General features: G+C 31.5%; 1 protein-coding gene across 2 annotated transcripts in view; it reads left to right on the top strand.

Moving 5' to 3' along the window:
• The window catches only part of LOC145242608 (serine/threonine-protein kinase DCLK2-like), a 216,745-nt gene that overhangs the window by 132,074 nt on the left and 60,211 nt on the right, over positions 1 to 24,460 (top strand). For both annotated transcript variants that reach the window (XM_080105720.1, XM_080105721.1), the window contains exon 5: positions 3,795 to 3,889. In XM_080105720.1, the coding sequence (XP_079961846.1) occupies positions 3,795 to 3,889 (95 nt within the window). The remainder of the gene's footprint in view (positions 1 to 3,794; positions 3,890 to 24,460) is intronic.

Below are 24,460 nucleotides of genomic sequence, written 5' to 3'. Positions count from 1 at the left end.
GAATTCCAATCATACAAACCACATCACAAGCTATAAAACAAACATGCAAAACCACAAAACATCTCCAAAACAAACCAATTTCCAATGCGGCCATATACACTGTTCCTTACCAAAATTACCATCATGTATACGTTCGTAAAACCACATGTAGATTAGAGAAAAGAGTCAATGAACATAAATAGAGATATAAGAAATAGCATTTCTCTGAATGCATTATTCTCTCATTCATTGCAGCATTATCATACTTTTGACTTCAAAAAATCAAAAATGATTAAGCTTATTTCAAATAAACCGCGACGGAGACTTTTTAAATTAGCGCTTATCGCAAATTCAAGCACATTTAAACAACGGGAGGTTTCTATAGTGTAGCGCCATTAATAAGTAAAATTCTATTAAAAGAACATAATTCAATTTTAGACACAGGTTTACTCTCTCACACCATAGAAAGCATCTCCTTTAATGATTAATACATATAATCAGTCAATAAACTACAGCACCTGTTTAACATTTACGAAGCCGTTGATGTCAGCACAGTTAGGAGCTGGGTCCGTTGATTTCAGAGTAGCGACAATGGTGTGGATGATATTATTATTATTGGCTCACATGGAGCTTTCACACAAGTCAACAACCGATCTGATTAGAAACCTATGGTGTTCTCTGGAAGCTGCGTGACAACAAGTCTCCCTAAACGTCCAGCTCTCTCCTCTTCCTTCGATAGCATTTGCAAATAAATTTGCGTCATCGCAACAGCCATTTACCATAGATTTCTCGCTGGCAGTGGCCATTGGTTTATACTGGAATTTGAATGGCACTAAGATTCCCCAAGGTCCCAGTTCTCTTCGCGCTTGTCCAGAGGAGGTCTGGTCAGTGCTCTCTCCTCGGTCATTCCATCCTCCTTGACCCTTTTCGGTTCTTTGGTATCACTTCTCTATTGAGGGAACGGTGATGAGACAATGAGAAGGGATACGTGATGGAGGTGTAGAACTTGTAGATATGCAGCTTCAATGTTCTTCATTCCCTGTAACGCTTCTTCGTTATATTGTATTATTGTATTATTCTCCGCATTCAAGTGTTTTCCTTAATATTTCATCCGTTTTCATTATTATTATTATTATTATTATTATTATTATTATTATTATTATTATTATAAGACCGATGCATCATTTATCGCGGGCAAAAGTGCATTGAGAATGCTGGTGACTATGTAGAAAAATATATTCTGAGGCACAAAAGGTCATTCGCTCTAATGGTACCACTCCCGTCTTCGAAGCTCTTCAACGTTTTAGTTTTTTATTAAAAAATAGGAAGCCTTACTCTAGAACGCAAAGGATAGCAAATTTTTCATGAAGGCAGAATCTACATGGGTCATCTAGGTCTCTACAGGTGTTTGCTTGTCTTACTATTTTCCATTCGGTTACCGGCAGACGTCCGCTTTCCTTGCCCAGTATTTGTTTGCTATCGTTGTTTTCATACGGTGTTTTTTATTGTTGAATGTATTTTTGTGGACATAATATCAAGTTTTGAAATCTAAGGAAGTCATACCTACGTAATATTTCTTGTTATTCGGATTTTCTTTCGCTGCCAAAAACAGCCTATCATGCCTTGACAGAGTACAAAATAGACTTCGTGGTTTAGTGGGGGATGCCCTTTTCTCTACCCTGCAACCCCTCTCCCACAGAAGAGACGTTGCGAGCCTATCCTTGTTTTATCGTTATTTTCATGGCAGGTGCTCGTCTGAACTCCAATCCCTGGTCCCCCCTCGCCAAACTTTCACGAAAAACACCCGTCTAGCTGAATCCACTGTGAAAAATTTCCCCCACTCTATATCTGTGCCTAAATCAAAACGCGGATTTCATGAGCAAAGCTTCTTTCTTAGAACTGCACGCCTGTGGAACTCTGTTCCGTCTGCCTGCTTCCCTCCGGACTACAACTTCGATGTCTTCAAGTCTAATGTTAACAAATTCCTAATGAACCGCCCCCCTAATTAAACACTTCATAAAATCTCCTCACTAACGTGATGTACTTGCAATAACCCTTATCCCTGAGTGGCTTCCGGGCCTTGATAAGTGGTGATCACTGTGTAAAAAAAAAAAAAAATAATAATAATACGTCTACTTTTAGGCCTATTTTTTTCATTTCCTTGTGTATGATTTTCTTAAAGTTATCTCCCTTGACTTTGCTGGGGTCTTTTATTATAGCTAATCCATCATCTCTATATAGGTAGATATCCGTAGTATTAAATATACTTGTGAGGGTATATAAAATGAATAATCCCACAAGATCTGATGCCTCTGCAGAATCCCTGGCACCCATCGCCAAATCAAACGAATTTGTCATTTTAGTTTTTATCCATTGGTTATTGTCATTTATTAGAACTGATTTTCTACATTTTTTAATGATGTTGATTTCTTCCGAGGATATACCAGTGTATGCCTCGGAAAATTCTAGGGCAATGTTAAAAAGCTCTTCGGATGTCGAGGGATAGAAGTCTATGATGTCGAACTGTATAAACGTACATTTATTTTTGTTTTCTATATTTTTAAACCAGATGATTTCTTCGGCAGTATTTGCCCACTGGTTTAATTCTAGGTCTTGTTTGATTTGTTTGTTTACTCTTTGCTAATTCTACCTATTTCTGGTTTAGTTGGGTTTATCAAGCGAGTGATGGGATTATTATTAAAGTCCCATTTGTGGTCTTTGAGGAGAATGTATGCCTTTCTAGGTTTCAAGTTGCCAACTTTATCGCTAATTTTTAATTTATCGGTAATTTGTTTACTTTCAGTATTTATTATATATTCGTTTGTATCTAGTTTTTTGTAATTTTTGTAATGTTTTCTGTGATTAGTTTGTTATATTCTTGTTTATCTATTTTATAAAAGTTTCTAGTTTTATCTGCTTTTACAAAGATTCTATTAGAGTTGTTTATGTTTCTAACGATTTTGTGTAGTTTCCATTGGAAATTGTTAGGTTGATTGTGGAATTCTAAGTTTTTAATTGCGTTTAAAAGTTCATTTTCAAAGTTTATCAAAAGGTTTTCGCATTTTTTGGGATTTTAAAACCATAGGATTCTTTTTTGTTTACGTTTTCATTTTTAAGGAAGAAATTTGCTCGCCATCGCATTCGGCGTATTAGTTCGTCTGTTCTTTTAATTAATTTAATAATATAGCTATGCTTGCTAGGTGTGGGGATGTTTTTTAGCGATGTTTCGAAATTAACTTTTTCCATATCTATTTTTAATGTGGTGAAATAAATTCTTTTGAGTGTGCTCAAGTGTTTCAGGAGCTAAGTATAACTACTTCATTTACTCATATAAAAATTAATATAGGAAATTATAAATTTATGCGTAAACTAAGTATTTACTTCAAAAGTGCTCAATATGTAGGTAGAGCTAGTTAGTAATTTATAAAATATATATGGCGATTAAGCTGCACTGAATATTCCGCGTTAAATCTACTCTAGGTTCATGCGCGAATTTTGTGGTTGTCTATCGTTTTTATATACGCACCGTAGTAGGTACGCTAGGAGTGGTTTCAAGTCAAGGACAATTGAAAAAAATACGAATCCCCGATGTTTTAGGCGGCCTTCAGACTTCTGCTATTGTAGGTACCACCAACATCCTTAGGAAACCTTGATCTTGAAGCTCCTGGTTTGGAGCCAGGATTGAGGGAAATCCTCTGGAAATGAATTTCATCCCTTTCGAGGGAGACGTTGATAAATGAAATCAGAATTATTATTATTATTATTATTATTATTATTATTATTATTATTATTATTATTATTATTATTCCTTTCAGATTCCTCATCTTCATACTCCAGATCTAAACATTCATCCCCAAATTCATCCCGGACTGCCTCGCCAAGACCACGACGCAAACATTTATCTGAAAGCGTAAGTAATCTATTTATTCATCTATCAATCTATCAATAAAGTCTAACAATAAAATGTTGTTCGCCATCTGGTGGCTCATTAACTAATGTTACATCGGCGAAAATATGCAATACCAAACAGGAAGTGCTTAGAATCTATTATCATTATTTTCATTTAAAGAACACTATTAAACAACGACCGGGTTTTTATATATCGTATTCTCTTGTACATAAAATAACCATCAACTAATTGCAACAATCGACTTAAAAACTAAAACTACCACATACATACAAAGAATTATCACATCATTTTAAAAAGACGCAATTGTTTTACAAATACGAAAACATGAAAACGTGAAAAAATTAGAAACAGTTAAAATTATTTTTTTTAAATATTTGTTTCTTAATTCATAAATTGACTCGTATCATTCAACATAGCCGAACATCGATTAGATTCTTCTATATAATAAAGTAAAGTCGGTATGTTTGTTGATTTTTTTTATTCGTACAAGCTAAATATTTAAACCTATTTTGATTATTAAAAGTTATATTTAATTTTAGAATAGACAGTGCCAATCCGCAGAAAATTATATCGACTTTAAGAATATTTATTATTATTAATTTTTAATAAACATAATATTATTTCATCATTCTTTTAATAAATATAATATAATTTCATTCATATAGACGCTGCAACATACAGGCCACCAAATCAAATCACCAGTTGCGTATTTTGCGAGTGTGCACTTTATAGAGAGGAAGAGAGGGGGAGGGAAAGAGGAGAAGGAAGAGATGTTAGTTTAAAGCAGTGTTACTTGACTTATTAGCAACTGCTAAAATATACTTCCGGTATACTGAAATAGATGTTCCATAACCGGAAATCTCATGTTGAATATAGTAATTCTTACTCAAATATATCTCACACTTATTTAAATAGGAATTCACTAATATTACCGGTTTTACTAAATATGTACGACCAAATTATTACCGATCATTGTACGACTGACTGCTCCTGCTGTTTGTCATATAGAAACAATGTGCAAAGTTACTTAATCAGCAGCAGCCGTATCGGACAATTTAGTCGTGCCGGATTTTGATCGTACATAAGTGGGTTTAATAAAATTGTACGACTAAATTGTATGATTATTTGCTTCTGCTGTTGTTTTGCTGTTAACGCAACTTTTACACAGACGAGCTACTGCATTTGTCTGCACAAAATATCGTAAAAATCTGTTGCATTAATAAAATAAACAATAAAATAAATTTACTCACAAATTTCAATCGAGAGATTATTTTTGGTAAATATATTTTTAGATTTATATAAAAAGTATTTACAGGTGATTTAATATTTGTTTTAATATTACGGTGATTTGAGAGTCGCGTTATCATAAAACGGAACTTTATGCAATATTATTTAAAGAAAAACTCTGAAAATACTTTTTAAAAATAATAGTTATTTACTCGCCTCCCCACGAGAGCTGTTAGACACTAATGTTTTAAATGTGAGGAAAACTAGTTCCTCCCCCCCCCCTAAAAAAATGGTACGCGGGATTGGAGACATTGCTTCAGTCTCCAGTGTTTATTCTACTTTTTAAAAAGATTTTCTAGTGTTACATTGCTATTGTATTACAAAATTCAAAATTTAAAAAAAAATTGTCACTTGTAAAATTTAATTTGAAATAAAAAAAAAAACTCTAGGCTGAAAGTTGTGACTGACGAAATTCGTTTTGTTTTTATTTCAATAATAAAGAAATAAATTTGTTTATTTATTTATTCATTTATTTTACAAAGATTTTTTTTTTTTTAAGTAGCCCGTAAGTTGAAAAAAAAAAAGCCCCAATCTTTAGGAATTTACCAAAAAATAATCGCGACTCTGATTAAGTCGTTTTATTGTTTGTTTCAATAACATTTTTTTACGCTGAAGGACTTAGTAGATAGTTCGTGCGAGAGAGAATATTTAATAAAAATCGGAAGTTTTCTTTAGTAAATAAATGCCAAAAATAATCTATCCAAACTTCTGAGTAAATTCGTTTCATTGTTTATTACAAAATTGTTTTACAATATTTTATGCTGACGGTCCAAGTTGATCACTTGTGCTGCAGTTGCTTTAATCAGCATGAAAATTGTTTGGAACAACATGAAAATTATTTTAGTACAACTATTTCAGAACAGAGTGAGTATATGTTTTTGAATCTTATTTGTAACAAATATGATTGGATTGCAGAAAGGATTGGGAATTTTATGAACAATTTTATGGATTTAATTTTGGAGGGGGGATCACCTCTTATATATGTATGTGTGTGCGTGTGTATGTATGTGCGATTTGATTTCATGTATTTTTTTTTATAGTATTATAACGAGATCTAATATATTATGTGTCTATTTTCAGTATTTATTTCAATTGTGCTCAATACGCGAGTAGAGGTATACAGCAAGTTATGAAAATATACTTATGGCAATTAAGCTACGCAGAAGTATCCGCATTTCATTCCCGAATGGAATCGCACTTTAGCTTTACAATTACCTACAGTGATGTAACGCAGACATCTCGGTGTAGCTTAATTTCCATAAATATAATTTTATAACTTACTCTGTGTGTGTGTGTGTGTGTGTGTTGTGTGTGTGTGTGTGTGTGTGTGTGTGTGTGTGTGTGTGTGTGTGTGTGTGTGTGTGTGAACTGTTAGGGGATTTAAATGATGGCAGTGGATTTGGTTTTCTTTAAAAAAAAAAAAAAAAAAAAAAAACTTATTCTTAGATTCATTTGTCGACAATTTTACAATATATCACGATCATTTTATTAACACGTCAACGACCAAAGTGCCACATTCATTCTATGGGAAATGAATATTAAATGGGAAATGAATATTAAATATTTACGATTGCTTCTTCATCTGATATGATGCTATCTTTCATATAATCGAATGAAATACAAAACGCCGGGAGAGGAATAATCTAAGCGCTGCGTCTGCGACTAAACATTTCGATTTCAAAGAAGTCACGTGGTGTAATAATTACTAAGATGGGTCATTATACGTAGTTTTTTTTTTATTTGACTTAAATAGCATCAAGCGATCTTTTTTATTTTCAAATCCAATACTTTTTAAACCGTCCAATGTTTTCCTATATTTGATAAGTCTGCATGCGCAGTTTGCTATTCTAAGTAGTACTCCAACGCAATGTGTCCCGATGAATATAGTTAGAATATACATCTTGCTGCCCAACTCCCCATCCAGGTTTCTCCTTCTTAAACTGGGCCCAATTAAAATAACCTAATACTCTCCCTTCGGTGTCAGCATATCTTGTTTGGGGCGAACAGAAGTTAAGAAACTGTACCACAGAGGTCATTTTCCAGCTATCACGTAAGCAAGATTCTGCAAGCGCAACAGAGAACTTATTTATTATTGCGGGGGGGGGGGAGCTTGACCGGTCGTAAAATACGCTTAAATATATTTTAATTCATGCAGATTTCGTACTTATTATTACAGAGCCAATTCTCTATTGAATATTATATTGTACCTAATATATAGTACTAATCTCAAAAGTTAAAGTATGACTTTGATGCTATCAGCCAGAATCGAAACTAAAACACTTAGCGCTCCAGCCACGTTCACTACCGTTTACGCTATCAACAGATAGATAAGAAATATTTAAAATTAAGCCACCTTAAGGTATGAATGAATTTATGCATGCGCCAAAGTAATTGAAATATGCGTTATTCATCCATCCAAACAAAGATTTTATTCGTTATAAACCGTATTTGGTGTATGATTACTATTTACTGTTAATTTCAGTGCTATGGGATCAATAGTTAAAGTGTTTACCGGTTAAATATTTTTACAGACACATACATACTTCTACTGTTTTATTTATATAGATTATAGCCAGGATAAACATCAGGTCGACATGCTTTGGATGTGTCCAAGTTTTTATGATAACCAAGCCATCAGTTCATATAGTGTAGTAGAAAGTTAGAGGAGAGTGATTCGTGGAGTTCAAGGAGAAGTTTTGAGCAAACGTCCAGAAATCAATTCAGCCGCGGAAAAGATTTTATTGTAGTTAAATAGTGAAGAAATTGTTGACTCAATTAATATTTTTAAAGCTACAGTAGATTTTTCCACAAATCGCGAGTTCCTAATTTCTGTCACGCAGTGCTACTTCTATTGATCTACCTACTTTTAGTTGCGGTTATTATACCCTTACAGCTATTCCGTGATATTTCGTGATATTTCGTGATATTTCGTGATGGTACGTATTTTTTTTAAATTTTTTGTTTATTTACATCTGATTTATGGCGGTTGGAACGGAGGAAAGCTTGGCGCAATAACAGCTGCATAAATCAACATAAAAGAATCTGATTCAAGAATATGTTATTGCATAAAAAAAAAAAAGTTAACGCGATGAACGCATAAGAAGTGCTTGTAATAAACGTTTAGTTAATATTTACAAACCTACTAGGAGGGAGACCCGATGTTGTCCGGGATTGGATGAGGATCAACAAATGTTCCACCCTCTCATACTTTTATTGTTATCGAAATCGATTGATTGCCTGCTCTAGTTAAGGAACTCCCCTCAGTGTATCGGGAGGAAGGTTCACATGCCTCCCAACAGTAACTTAGTCCACAATACATTGAAGTCTACATTGCACTGTAGAGAATCTGCTGTTGATTTTATAAAATTATCTGTAAATAATGGCTTCATTTAAAGTTTAAAATGCAAAAGTCAAGTATCATAGTTCAGTTGTACTCTAAACAGAAACACTCATTTCGAACGCGCCCCTGTTATATCAAAGAACCCTCTGTTGATTTTATGCAATTATTTTTACATAATCACTTGAATTAAAGTTAAGCGTACAAAAGTGCGGTTACCATGGTTCGATTGTGCTCTAAAAAGAAACATTCATTTCGAACGCGCTCCTGTCTTATAAAAGAACATACTGTTGATTTTATACAGCGGGCATTTTTTTTTTTTTTTTTTTTTTTTTTTTTGCTTATGCGGTGATAAAATTTCTCACGTGCACTTGTGATGTTAGGTTGTATAAAAGTGTTGACTTTGCTCAAAATCGGACTTCGTTCTTTAATCGGATTTTTCAATTATCGATTTTCGATACTTATCAGACGCATTCAGATACAAAAAAAAACTACGTAAGAACACTTTCGGGCGCATCAAGTAACGTCGTGTGAAATTTTTAAAAAAATCGGCCCACCAGTTTCCGAGTACATCGGGAACTCACACACACATACACACACACACACACACACATAAAGTTCGTTTTATAATAAATATAATTATAATATATTATAATAGTAGAGATATAATTGAAAGAAAATCTTGTGCAATAGACTAGCATCAAATATACTAACATCAAATATACTAACATCAAATATACTAACATCAAATATACTAACATCAAATATACCGTACCAAAGCGGTATAAGAAGTTCCTGTAAGAAACGTTTAGATGCCTATCTACGTGTAGAACTTTTCTTTCTTCGAGATGAAGATGAGAAAGAAAATGTAATGTCATATCAGAAGTCTGCGTATTCAAATCAGTGTGAGAACAAAAGTTATAACCCGTTGAGTACTTTGTGCCAAATTTCTATAGTAAATGTGGTATTGTAGTAACTAATCCCTATCAATCCCTAACTGCGTATTGAACGTACACCATGATACTTAGTCCGCTGAACTTTACTATAACAAAGGTCCATAATAAATTCGGTCAGATCAGCTCAGTAGTCCGAGAAAAGAGGAGCAGACAAACAGTTAGATTAAGAGCAACACACTATATAGGTGACTGGCTTTCTATCATGTGCAATTAAGCTAATGTTTCTTATTTATTTCGGTTGTATTTTTCAACACGACGTCCATAATATTGGAATATACGTAGCTGTGAAATAAAATTAAAAAAAATTTTTAATTTTATTTCACAGCTCATGTATTTAACATATATTCCAAACACATCATCATTAAAACCAAAAGCTATGAGCAAAAGTCTATGTAACACGTTTATTTTACAGTAGACAATTAGGAAAAGCAAACAACGTACACAATAAAAAATAATTTTTAAAATGTTTATATTATTTGCATTTTTCGAACTTCTGTCCATATCTTGAACATAATTTACATAACGTTTCGGTCGATGTAACCTCCGCTCTTCTTCATGTGCACCTTGTCGAACTAGGGAATTTTTCTGTCCAACTCGATAATTAATCTTTTTGTCAAACTCGGGAATCTGCACGGAATTTTGAACGGAACCCTTTTATTTAATCCACGGGGGTGGCATGTTCTCGTTCCGTCAGTCATGATTGGGTAGAAGTCCCAAGTAATTCACAGTTATATATTTTGGGTCGCCCGCACTGAGGATTGAATATTCTATCTCCCCCAAATAGAGTTATAACTGCACAGTTTCAGTCATGATGACAATACAAATTACAATCCTAACTCTCTTTGTATATATGTATATGTATTTGTATATATGTAGGTATTCCTTACTATGACGTAATTCAACTCTCATCTTTTTACATGTGATTGTTTGAATCGCGTTTTACTATCTGTCAGAAACATATTTTGTTCATCATCGCATTCTTTCATTGAGTGTTCTAAGTTAACCTAAATATTTCAGTAAAAATTTCTTCTTACAATAACATTCTCTCTGCATAACTTTTTTCTACATAAGTTACAAAGCAATAATAATGTTCATTATCTAACGCTTTAATTTAATAATAATAGTCGATGTTGGACTCTGGGCACACTATTTTGACTAATACCTTTTGCCGTCTTTCTAATCGGGAATACACTCGTTCTAGAATCGAAGTCGAGCACAGGCAACACAACGTCAGCCAACGGAATAAGATTGTTTTGCAACAAAAACTGACGGCAAGAAAATCTACATTAATAAAACGATGGTTTAACAGAAATTTATTCACATTAGATTTGAAAATAACTTTCCATTAAATTTCCATTACTAACGATTAAATTTCCATTACTAACGATTACTATATTGTCCAAATTGACTAATGTATACTCTTAACCCTTATCCTCGAGTGATCTCTGGGCCTTGATAAGTGGTTATACCTATGTAAAAAAAAAAAAGATGCTATAATCAGCCGGGAAGCAGCCACACGATATTGTGTCCAGCAGATAGAAAGTTCTAAGAAAAACTCTGCGTATGGAATTTTCGTTTAGTTTTAGATACATATACAGTATGACAGAACTTGTTGACGGTTGTTATAGCTAGACGGGTATTTGTTGTAGTTAGATGAGTTGCAATGGCGAAAATACGGGATAAAATTATAGCAAAAATCACTCGGAAGGGTTTTACAGCAATATTCTAATTTGTTGCCGTGATCAGGATATAGTGCATGTAGCACCCCCATGACTTCCATTCGCATGTACGACGTGCGCTTCTGTCAAGCGTGAGTCATAAATGTTTTATCATGAACATGTTGTACTGCGTTTTCTACTATTTAATAATTCAACTTTTCTCAACACAGTCTCGGGTTTACTTAATAAATAAATATAAAAACAACAAAGATATTTTTTGTCTTTAAAAAATATATTATACTAGCAGGCCGCCCGGCGTTTCCCGGTCGTAAAATACGCATAAATATTATATTTTTAATTCATACAGAAACTTAGATATGTGCATGCGAGTATTATGTTTTTCCTATGCAGTGCGCGTCTTGCAAGTAAAAAAAAAAGTACTCGAGCTGAGATCGAAACTAAAACCTAAGGTGGTGAGTCAAATACGATAACCATTAGGTCAGCTTGACACGCCTTTAAAGAATGGTTTTAAACCTACTTATTCTTAGCATAAGGAATCTGTCATTTGAACCATTCATACATGCGTATTCGTGAAACGGTTGATAAAAATAGAAATCTGATGACCACTCCACGTACCAATTTTTCAATTTTGACTCCTTAGTAATCCTTTTTACCGGATGAAAACCAATTAAAAAGTTTTTCACGTCTGAATATCATATATACCAAATTTCAAGTATGTAGGTAAAAATTCGTTGAGTATATGAGTTAAGAGTTGTCCTCTCTCTCTCTCTCTCTCTCTCTCTCTCTCTCTCTCACACACACACACACACATACTCACTTTTACAGATATAGAAATTACTAGCTAACACTAGTTCATTATATTAGGCTGTGAAATAAGTCCGGTATCTTTCAATCAGTATATATATATTCTTTTTTTTTTTTTTTTGCACCTGTCCGATTGTGACTATCTCTCCCGACTTCAGAAAAAACTGACATACAAAAAAAAAACTCATCTTTCGTCACTATTTTAACCTGCAACCCATAAACTAGTTGCAGGGGACACATTTAATCTTTTGTATAGCAAAATCTGCCACCCTCTTTGCTACACTGTTTTTTTTTTTTGTTTTTTTTTAAGAGGAGAGGTAACTTTATTTATTCTATCGTGAGATTTCTTTTTTCTATGCCAATTTTATTAATTTAAAAATGTTTTTTGTTTTGTTCTGATGTTCCAGAAAGATCTTTCTGTCAGCCTTCTGTCATCTCGACTTGTTGTCATTTTAGGTGTCCGAGAACCATCTTCCCCGGCCACAGAACTTGTCACTTGAAATCTGTGGTCAATTCTCTGAATTATAAACAAGTGGAACATGGATCTCCACGGACATGCAAAGTTGCTGAATCTCCGGACAATAACACTTTTTCTTTCTGCCAAAAAAATACCGATGACCACCAGAACAACGGCTTTCACTTAAACACAACTGTGCGAGAAAAGTAGTTTTTGTTTCGTTTAATTAAAAGACGTTTTCAAGAACAATAAACATTTTTTAATCGGACGTTTGAATAAGACAACACAGAGAGATGACAGATGTTAAACATGTTCTACCATTTCAACCAGGTTTTAGGCAAATCTTAAAAAAGGCTGGTAATTTTATTTAAAAACTAGTAGAGCTACTCAACGTTGCCAGGGACAAAAAAATGTAACATATTTATTATTAAAACTTCTCTGCGCCTCTCTATTCGTCTCTATCCTTCTCTCTTTTCCTCTTTATCATCAACCCCTCTTTCTTTTTCATCCAGCCCATTCCTCTCCAACTGGACATGCACACACAGAAAACTCTCTTCTCTTTTTTATATAATAGATTTCTTGGGGGAGATGGGTGGATTTACTTTCCAAATAAATGTATAAAAGCACTGAAAAAAACGACACTCCTTACGAAACCTGGCCTAGTTAACCCCTAAACGGTAAATGTTTCTTTTTTTCTCTCTCTAAATTTAAGTTGTTATTCATCCAGTGCAACGTTAATCAAGAATGTACCAACTTTGTGGACGTTTGTTTTGTCGCTTTTTACTTTTAACTGGACATACAGGCAGACGCACATACACACAGACAACTTCTCTTTATGTAATAGAAAACAATTTATTGCTTGAGGGATTCTCCTATGTAAATCGGGACCGTCCTAGAAATGACCAACACAAAGCATGCAGTGAATGAAAATCCTTCTATGGATTAGCGAGATGGGTTAGGATTGCTTACGCCAATTACCTACTGAATTTGGTTGTGGACAACATGTGCATTACACAAATAAGATATTCACAAACACGAACAGTAGATGGTTTAAAACTTTTTTTTCAATATTAAACATGTGGATACGGAAAGAATTGGGTGTTGGTCAATTGTGAGTACTAATACCAAAACTAAATTTCTAACTACTAAAAAATGATGACAAGTTAGAAATTAAGGTTGGACACCAGTACTCACCACTGAGCAATGCTGTCCCATCCTCCGCCGCCACATGGATATATTTGAAAAACGTTGAAAACCAATTTACCACATAACGCACACACACACATACACCAGTCATATACACTCAACTCCTGAAATCAAAAATATATAAAAATTTGGTTTTCTTTTGCTTAAGTCCGCTTTACGGTATGTCGATCTTTTTGTTGCTTATTTAATTGACTGCTTTTTAAAAGAAACTGATTTTCAATAAAGAAAGACGAGCATGTGAATAAGTGTTTGTTTTGTTTTATTAATTTACATGTGATGAAATAATTTACATGTGATGAAATAATTTACATGTGATGAAATAATTAACATGTGGTGAAATAATTTACATGTGATGAAATAATTTACATGTGATGAAATAATTAACATGTGGTGAAATAATTTTCACGTGATGAAATAATTTACATGTGATGAAATAATTTACATGTGGTGAAATAATTTTCACGTGATGAAATAATTTACATGTGATGAAATAATTTACATGTGGTGAAATAATTTTCACGTGATGAAATAATTTACATGTGGTGAAATAATTTACATGTGGTAAAATAATTTACATGTGATGAAATAATTTACATGTGATGAAATAATTTACATGTGATGAAATAATTTACATGTGGTGAAATAATTTACATGTGATGAAATAATTTACATGTGATGAAATAATTAACATGTGGTGAAATAATTTTCACGTGATGAAATAATTTACATGTGATGAAATAATTTACATGTGGTGAAATAATTTACACGTGATGAAATAATTTACATGTGATGAAATAATTTACATGTGGTGAAATAATTTTCACGTAATGAAATAATTTACATGTGATGAAATAATTTTCACGTGATGAAATAATTTACATGTGGTGAAATAATTTACATGTGGTAAAATAATTTACATGTGATGAAATAATTTACATGTGATGAAATATAATTTCCAAACAATATCTGATCTATTATATTTCACAATTTTTGAGACGAAGATTGATTATTCGTATTATTTGGATTCTTCGAACCACTGTTCTCATCCTGATGTTATTTGCACAACGTTTTGGTCGATGTAACCTCCGACCTTCTTCAGTAATGATCCGTGGTGCAGTGAATATGGTATTTGGTAAAATTCAGTTGTCAAAGTTACACCCCTGGTGATTGAAAGTCCAATCCTCGTTTATGGACTACCAAAAATACAGAAATGCAGTTGTGAGTTACTTAGGACATCTACCCAGTCATGGGTGATTGAATGAGAGAGTATGATACCTCCTTTGGATTAAAAAAAAAAAAAAAGTTCTGTTCGAAATTTCATGCTGATTCCCTAGTTCGGCAGAAAGATTCTCAATTTCGGCAGAAAGATTCTCAATTTCGGCAGGAAGATTCTCAATTTCGGCAGAAAGATTCTCAATTTCGGCAGGAAGATTCTCAATTTCGGCAGAAAGATTCCTGCGTTCGACAAGATACGTCTGAAGAAGATTGGACCGAAACTTTGTATAAATAACACTCAAGATGAGAATAGTAGTCCAAAGAATCCAAATAATATTAATTCTGCCCTATCATCATTTTTTTTTCACGTTTCTCATTTTTACTGTAATCCATATACATTTGCATAATGCATATACATTCATATAATATGTTTATTCCATTCGATATTTAGAAAGAATTCTCATATGAATAAATTGGGTGCTTATTCAGATTAGCACTTATGGCGGCAATTAAAAGTAAAGAAAATACAGAAAAGTCTGTATGATGTACATACCACAATGTATATACCAGTCACGGAATGAAGATAAGATATTCCAAAAATCACGTAATTTGATCAAGTAATATTTTTTTATTCAATTTATTCATGTACCGGGAGAAATCTTCCCGTGTTTCCCCGCAGAGGCTTAGTCCACAATGCATTGTAGTTTACATTGCACTGTAGAGAACCTACTGCTGATTTTATAAACTTATTTTTATATATAATTGAATTAAAGTTTAAAATACAAAAGTCAAGTATCATGCTTTAATTGTGCTCTACACAGAAACATTCATTTCAAACGCGTCCCTGTCATATCAAATAACCTACTGTTGATTTTATGTTGAATATATGTGTTGGCCTTACTGCATGTGCAGGGGTATTAGCTTGAATTTAAATTTAAAATGAAAAAGTCTAGTATCATGGTTCAGTTGTGCTTTAAACAGAAACATTCATCTCGAAAGCTCCCCTATAATATCAAAGAACCTCCTGTTGATTTTATGTGTCGGGCTTTTCGACATATGTGGTAATAAAACTTCTCAAATGTTCTTGCGATGTAAGGCTGTGTAAGGTGTTAACTATGGTAAAAATCGCCTATTCAATGTTCATCGGATTATTTCGATTATCGATTATTAATACTTATCGAAAACATTCCGATACAAAACCTAACGAAGAACACTGCCAGACACATAATGTACCTTCCTGTGAAATTTCATAAAAATCGGCCCAACTGTTTTCGAGTCTATCGGGAACGAACACACACACAAAGTTAGTTTGACGTAATATATATATATATATATACATACATATATATATATACATATATATATATACATATATATATACATACATATATATACATATATATACATATATATATACATATATATATACATATCTATACATATATATACATATCGATACATATATATATATATATACATATATATATATATAATCATGATAATTTTTATTTATTAAACATTTGAATATTTTATTCAAATATCTATTAAATATTTTTACGTAGATAAAAGTTATCCACGGACACGCGTGTTTCTGGGTTTAGCCATGCTGACGACAGGTGATACCCAGAAACACGCGTGTCTGTAGGTAACTTTTATGATCTTAAAAATATTAAATAGATATTTGAATAAAATATTCAAATGTTTAATAAATAAAAAAAATTATTAATAATAACAAAAAAATACGTTCCAAAATGAGGGCGACTCGAATATAAATAAAGGGCAGGTAACTCTCCTCAAATGTTCAGATGAACGTAACAATTAAATAACACAGAATTGCTAATAAAAAAAATCAATCAATCATCGTATATATATATATATATATATATATATATATATATATATATATATATATATATATATATATATATATATATATATATATATATATATATATATAAGATTTATATGTTTATACGTAATTGAACAACTTGGGATTGAATCATATAAATAAATAACAATAAGTTCTCTTTTAGCTAGCTCAATAGTGTGATAGTAGAGCTGTGAATATTTTTTCTCAAAGCTACCACGTTAAAAGGAAGAGATTCTCAAGTATTCACTCATTTTCAAAATTTTGGTCTTTTATTGATTGCTTCAGCCCCCGGTATTGGCATACAAGTATATAAAAAGCGTGGCGAAAAAAAAAATGGTTCGCAGCTCACGGGTACAGCCTTTCTTATTAATACAATGTGTATTCATATGTTTTTTTATATTTATATTTTATTTTTTATACACAACATATATTTACTGTATTAAACAGGCCTTTTCTGCGTTTTAATTAAAATATGCTTGTTTACAATACAATAATACCTCGAATTCTGTAAAAAAAATATATGAAATGTTAGTTTTTAAAAGAAAGCTCACGGAGTGAAGTACACACTGGCTTACAAAACTGCCTGAGCAGGTCCGTCGGTATTCTCTAGTAGGATTAGCTCAGGCAATTTTCAATAAACTAGCCTCTTCTATAGGAGATCAAAGCATGGTCGCAGCGTGAATCTCTTATAACTGGACAAAACCATACCTCAGCCCGACAGAAACAAAACTACTGTCGGATTTAAATACCCGTTATAGATATAATGCGAAAATCACCTTTTTTCTTTTTATTTCTGCCGTTCATTGTTGACTGACTGTCGTTTCTCTTTTCATTATTTATAGAGAAAATCGACTCACACCGGATAGGAAGCGACTAACGTTCTCTTAGTCAATTATTTAGTTAACTTATCTTCTTACTGAAATTATATGAGTAACATGCGAACAGGGGTTATCTCGCTTTTAGCGATATTCAAAGTTTTCTTTCTACATTATTGGCCAACTAACTCTTGTAACCCATGTCAGACTCGCATTATTCCATCTCTCTCGTTCGTATTATATCCAAAGGTTGATTTGAGAACTTCGGTTTTCTCTCAGTTCGAAAAACGTGCCGTCATTACTTTACTTTCTGCTTATGTCCTGTTTTACTTGCTGCCCCCCTTTTTTACACTTTACATCTCCTATTTTTAATTCACCCCCGGGGATGATTCTGTTTTACAGATTTCAGTCACTATCACACGTGTTTAGTATTTGTACAAAATCCACACAAGCTCACTTTCTTGCTATTGATATAGGGCCCCTCCATTATGTAGCATTATGCTATTTAAGTCTGAAGCCGAAAAAGCAGTTGGCTTAATTTTACATATTAGATATATAAAATATTTTAAAATTCTGTTCATTCGCGAGGCTTTTTTTTTTTTTTTTTTTTTTAGGTTCTCGTTTGTTCACAAATGAATTTGCGTTATTAGAATGAATTCTCGCTCATCTGTTCATCAATAAGGAAAGACGGAAGAATTCCCAGTAGTAAATAAAAGATCTTTTAGTAGTAGTATTAGCAGTAGCAGTAGTAGCAGTATTAGTAGTAGCCGTAATAATCAATAGAGAATTGACTGTATAATAATAACTAAGAAAATAAATAAAAATATATTTGTGCGTATTTTACGACAGGGCAAAACCGGGCGGCCTGCTGATATATATATATATATATATATATATATATATATATATATATATATATATATATATATATATATATATATATATATTGTAATCATGAAGAGAATGCATGTTTTGATATTCATGATTAAAACTGTGGAGAAAAAAGACAAAAGTGGGAGGTCGGATGACCGGTTTCGCCTTCTCTTTTCTAGAGCTAAATCAAGGGATTTCGTTTATAAAAGCGAGAGAAACCCGCAAATGCGATAGTAGTTTTCAGCATACCCGAAAACATTCGTCATTTTAAAAGAAAATGTAAAGATGGAAATTAAGTAAAATTTACCAAAACTTCTAATTTTATTTTTGCTTAAAAAAAAAAAAAAAAAAAAAAAAAGGCTGCATCATATACAGTTTTTGGTCATCCAAACATTAAAATGTAAACAAAGAAATGCGAAGCTTAACAAAAGCACTTATCACAAGTAAACGGCTATAACATTTGCCAGCGCTGTTGGATATGTCGTCACTGATTTGAGGAAGATAACTCTATTTTACTAAGACATCAGCATAGCAACAATTTTTGTCTACTTCAGCTTCCTTTTTGTTATGTTTGTTTGTTTGTTTTTATTATTATTAGTTCCCGTGGAAAAAAAAACTTATTTTAATTTTTATTTAAAAGATACAATAAAAAAAAAGCTGATTTTTTAGTTTGACAATGAATTCTCTGGAAAAGTATACGACGCAAATTGCAGATTTTTAATATTTATTAAACAAGTTCGACCAAAGTTTTTAGGGCGATTCTTTAATTTAAAAAAAAACGAACTTTTACTCATCTTTATTTTTTTAATCATTTAGTTTTTCTTTCATTTTAATTTTTTAGAGCAGTTTCAAACTTCTTTTCATTTAGTTATATTTAGTATCATTTTAATTTTTATTTAAAAGAAAAAAAAAAGAGGCTGATATTTGAACGTTTAACCATGCAAACAATTTAAATTTATCTGTTCCAAATATCAGCTTCATTTTTGTTATTATTTTTTTCTTTGTAATGTTAAATATTTTGCCTTTTTTTAGCGCTTCAATTTGTAGTATCAAAAGTCTGTCCCATTTAATTTTAAATATTATTTAGTGTGTCTCATTAAATTTTAAATATAATTTCGTCTGTCTGATTAAATTTTAAATATAATTTAGTGTGTTTCATTTAATTTTAAATATAATTTAGTGTGTCTCATTTAATTTTAAATATAATTTAATCTGTCTCAATTAATTTTAAATATAATTTAGTGTGTCTCATTTAATTTTAAATATAATTTAATCTGTCTCATTTAATTTTAAATATAATTTAGTGTGTCTCATTTAATTTTAAATATAATTTTGTGTGTCTCATTTAATTTTAAATATAATTTAGTGTGTCTCATTTAATTTTAAATATAATTTAGTGTGTCTCATTTAATTTTAAATATAATTTAGTGTGTCTTATTTGATTTTAAATATAATTTAGTGTGTCTCATTTAATTTTAAATATAATTTAATCCGTCTCAATTAATTTTAAATATAGTTTAGTGTGTCTCATTTAATTTTAAATATAATTTAGTGTGTCTCATTGAATTTTAAATATAATTTAGTGTGTCTCATTTAATTTTAAATATAATTTATTGTGTCTCATTGAATTTTAAATATAATTTAGTGTGTCTCATTGAATTTTAAATATAATTTAGTGTGTCTCATTTAATTTTAAATATAATTTAGTGTGTCTCATTGAATTTTAAATATAATTTAGTGTGTCTCATTTAATTTTAAATATAATTTAGTGTGTCTCATTTAATTTTAAATATAATTTAGTGTGTCTCATTTAATTTTAAATATAATTTAGTGTGTCTCAATTAATTTTAAATATAATTTAGTGTGTCTCATTGAATTTTAAATATAATTTAGTGTGTCTCATTTAATTTTAAATATAATTTAGTGTGTCTCATTTAATTTTAAATATAGTTTATTCTGTCTCATTTAATTTTAAATATAATTTAGTGTGCCTCATTGAATTTTAAATATAATTTAGTGTGCCTCATTGAATTTTAAATATAATTTAGTGTGTCTCATTTAATTTTGAATATAATTTAGTGTGTCTCAATTAATTTTAAATATAATTTAGTGTGTCTCATTTTATTTTCAAATTGCATTTGCGTAAGTCTGTCATAAAATACGCTTCCGTTCGGTCTCGAAATACAATGGATACCCCCTATAAGGGTAGTTGCGCGTGTAATTGTGAGAAAAGAGTTACACAATCTCCAACTACACCTCTCCTGGCATTTAAGACAAATGGAAAAGAAGAAGTCCAAGATGACTGGAAACAATGCTTAGATAAGCAGAGAGTACATGCAGCACGTAAAATTATCAAATGAAAAAATGAATTCAAGTAGTTTTAAACTGTTAAAAAATGAAAATGAAAGGAAGTTGGTGTTTTTTTATTAAAGAATTCTACTAACAACTTTTTTTGCATTTCCTGAAGAATCTCGGATTGGATTCGAAATATTGTTTCTTTTAAATCCAAATTAATTGTTTGGAAACGATTCCAACTTGCAATGAAAGTTTATAACATTAAGTAAAAGTGGAATACCATCTAAAAATAAAGTTTTAAAAGGAAAAGTCTTTATAGTTGGTTCTCTGGGGTATTTTTTACCTAATGTTATAAACTTTGTTGCTTTTGTTCCTTTTTTTAAATAAAAATCAATTGTTTGAAAACGATTTCAACTTGCAATGAAACAAAAACAAATAAAATTAGTAAAATGTTGATGAAAAAAAGCAGAAGGAATTTACTTTTGTTTTTATTTGAACATTTAAACCGCGAAAATTTGTCGATTAAAAAAAAAGCTTTCATGGCTTTGTTTTTATTCAATTACGCATGCGCCGAATTTTTCAAACCGGAAGTTGTAGACCTGACACAAGCTTTCAACGCCCAAGCAAGACGATTTGATTTTTATAATATAGTAGATATATGTAAAGAAATAAGTTACAATATATTGAACTAAAACCAATATTTTTAAGTACTCACTACATATGTAGAGTAAGTACGAGTGAAATTATATAAACATCAGAAAAACCCTATACAGATTAATCAATATTTCGATAACAATGACTTAAAATTATTAAATGAAAGCTAATATACTAAACTAGCAGGTCCCGTTTTTCTGCGTTGCCCGAGGAAATAAAAAATGCTAACTAAAAATATTAAGTATTCTTTTGGTATATATATATATAATGTTTGTGTGTGCGTGTGAACGTATGCATGTGTGCTTAAAATTAATTTATTTGTGTTTATATGTACATGTAAACACTCAACCATTTATAAGTCTTATTACCGTGCTAATTCTTATCTGAATCTTGTAAATTAATGAAATTGTATTCTTTTTTATAAAGTGATTAGTAGGAACTTCCTATACTTGCCATAAGTATCAGTGACGTCATCATTATGTGCGTATTTTATAAAACTGTTTACCGGCATTGTTTATTTAACGAATAAAATAAATATTACTTCAGCATATACAACTTTAAAATTCCGAGGGAGTGTAATATATTTGGTTCAGACTTCAGTAAATGGAATATGGAGCCGGGGGACATCAAATAAAAAAAATAATTTCCCGAATCCTTCAACCTACACACGCAATGGAAATATAAAATATTAACGAAGCAGTATTGCAGAATGCTGAAACTAATATTTTTTCCCCCGCAAGGGAGGTTGTACCTATAAAAATGCCATATATATTAGGAATATTTGACTTCTAATCTAGGCAATATGTACCCCCATCTGAAGTACCAGGACACTATTTTATCAAATAATTCTTTCTTGGTCTTTTTTCTAGGAACAAAGTGTAGTATCTGTTCTAATGCTACACTAATCTTTCTATACTTAAGCAATTTTTTTTTTTAATTATTTTTGTTACGATCTAAAGCTTACCCCTTCTTAGGGAGCTGGATATTTTTCCGCATAAAGAACCAACATTACGTCAAAATTTGCTCTTGTGAAGAAGCAAGTAAATAGAAACGATTAAATCCAAATTATATGAGACAAACAAAAGGTACTTTTACAGAATACGGATCATCTTGAAATAATAATATTATTATTAAAAAAAAACATTCTTAACATGGGGAGGGTGGGGGCATAATTAACTAGTATGTATTTTCATCTTTCAATTTAATGAACACAAGTACTGTTAAAATTATGTCAACTTGAACATCGTAACTCCCCCCCCCAAAAAAAGTTTCCCCCTCCCCACTTTGTTTTGCTATACATTCCAACAGCCTTAAAAATTATATAAACAAGGAATTACTTCCCTCGTTCATTACGTAAGGGGCTGAAGTAATAAGGTGATGATTTAGAAAGCCATTCTTAAAATGGGGTGGGGGTCGTTGCCAAACAATTTGTATTTTCGCCTAACAACTTACGAAACAAAAGGATCAAAACGAAAAAGTGGTCAAAATAAAAACAAATATATAACAAATAAATGTTACCAAAGGCAAGATTAGCTCTTCTACCTGTATAATCTGTAATTTCATCTAACACTTTAATGGACACAGCTACTGTTTAACTTGAAAATCCTAAAAAAAAAAATAAAAAAAAAAAAAACTCTCCCTTAAAATTCAAATTCTTTTTTTTATTGTTGTTATTGTTGGAGTACGTTTCCACAACCTTAAAGAGACCGTCAAAGAAGGAATCAGAAAAATAATAATAATAATAAATAGTGGGCGATTACTTTCCTATATAAAATTAGCGTAGTAGGAGCACCCACCCACATCATCGCCAATTAGAGGTCAAAAGAATTTTTTTTTCTGTTTCAAATAACAAAAAAAAATAGTCCTTCCCTCAATTCTAAAGTGCCGTGCTGGAATAATAACGTAATAATTTCGAAAGCTATTCTTAAAATGAGGAGAGGGATCTTTGCCAAGCAATTTGTACTTTTCACCAATCAATTTACGAAAAAGTGCAACCGCCCCCCCCCCCAAAAAAAAACAGCAACTACATAACAAATAACTATATAACAAATAACTATATAACAAATAACTATATAACAAATAAATGTTACCAAAGGCAAGATAAGTTACCTTCCTACTTACACGGATAACTTCTTTTAGTTTTAACTTATTTTGAATCGTTTCTAAAAAAAAAAGGAAAAAAAGTTCGTGTAGCTCTAAGAGTTCTGCATATTTTTCTGATTTAATGTTTCTAAAAATGTAATAAACAAAAATAGCGTAAAAACTAAATTTAACTTAAAAATTCATAGAAAAAAAATAACACGTTCTGTTATCTGTGTAAACATAGTACAGCGTCCCCCGGATATAAGAGACCTGAATATAAGAAAAAAGGAGATTTTTCTCTGGTCCCAAATTAGAGCCTGTGTTAATGTAAACCGGATATAAGAGTAAACCGGATATAAGAGATTATGGACAGGAGACCAAGTGTCTTATATCCGGGTTAAACTGTATGTACTTTAAACGAAATACCGCAAAAAGTAATGTAACTTGCAAATCCTATGCCAAAAAAGGTAGCACGTTCCCGATTTTGTAGCTCCGTATTTCCTATTGTAGTCTCGTAAGGTACAAATGAGTGTATTCCTTTTTTGTCATTGTTGTTGCTGTTGTTGTTGTTGCTGCTGCTGTTGTGATTGTTTTTATTGTATTGAATTGTTCAGTTTTGCGGTAGTGGTGATTTTGTAAGGTTGTCTGTAGGCGTTCAAATTCATCATACGTTCTTATAGAATCGAAGAGATCCGATAGATATTATTTTGATTCGTTTGGGCTACCATACATATTACTGTATAACAAGTGTGATTTTGTTTAGAATTGTACGAATGAAATATGTAAATGATAGCTTTTAAGCTTTTCTAGATGCATTGCGAAATTAAAGTAAGTGAAGTAAATTTAATAGGACGATATATCAAAATTTATATTTGTTTTCATGCTATTTGTATGCGAGGTCTGTCATGTTTGTGTTGAGGTGTTCGTTTTTTACAATCTGCTATTCCTAAAACAAAGTGTATGCAATTGTAATATGTATTGTGAACCTGTGATTTGGGTTTAAACTGTTATTCCAATATACGATTAAGAATAAGGGAGCAT

The sequence above is a fragment of the Euprymna scolopes genome, chromosome 21, assembly GCF_053919585.1.
Source record: "Euprymna scolopes isolate OS-2025 chromosome 21, ASM5391958v1, whole genome shotgun sequence".
In the NCBI taxonomy this organism is placed as follows: Eukaryota; Metazoa; Mollusca; class Cephalopoda; order Sepiida; family Sepiolidae; genus Euprymna; species Euprymna scolopes.
Note: the sequence above shows the minus strand (reverse complement) of the source record. Positions and strands in the feature narration are given on the sequence as shown.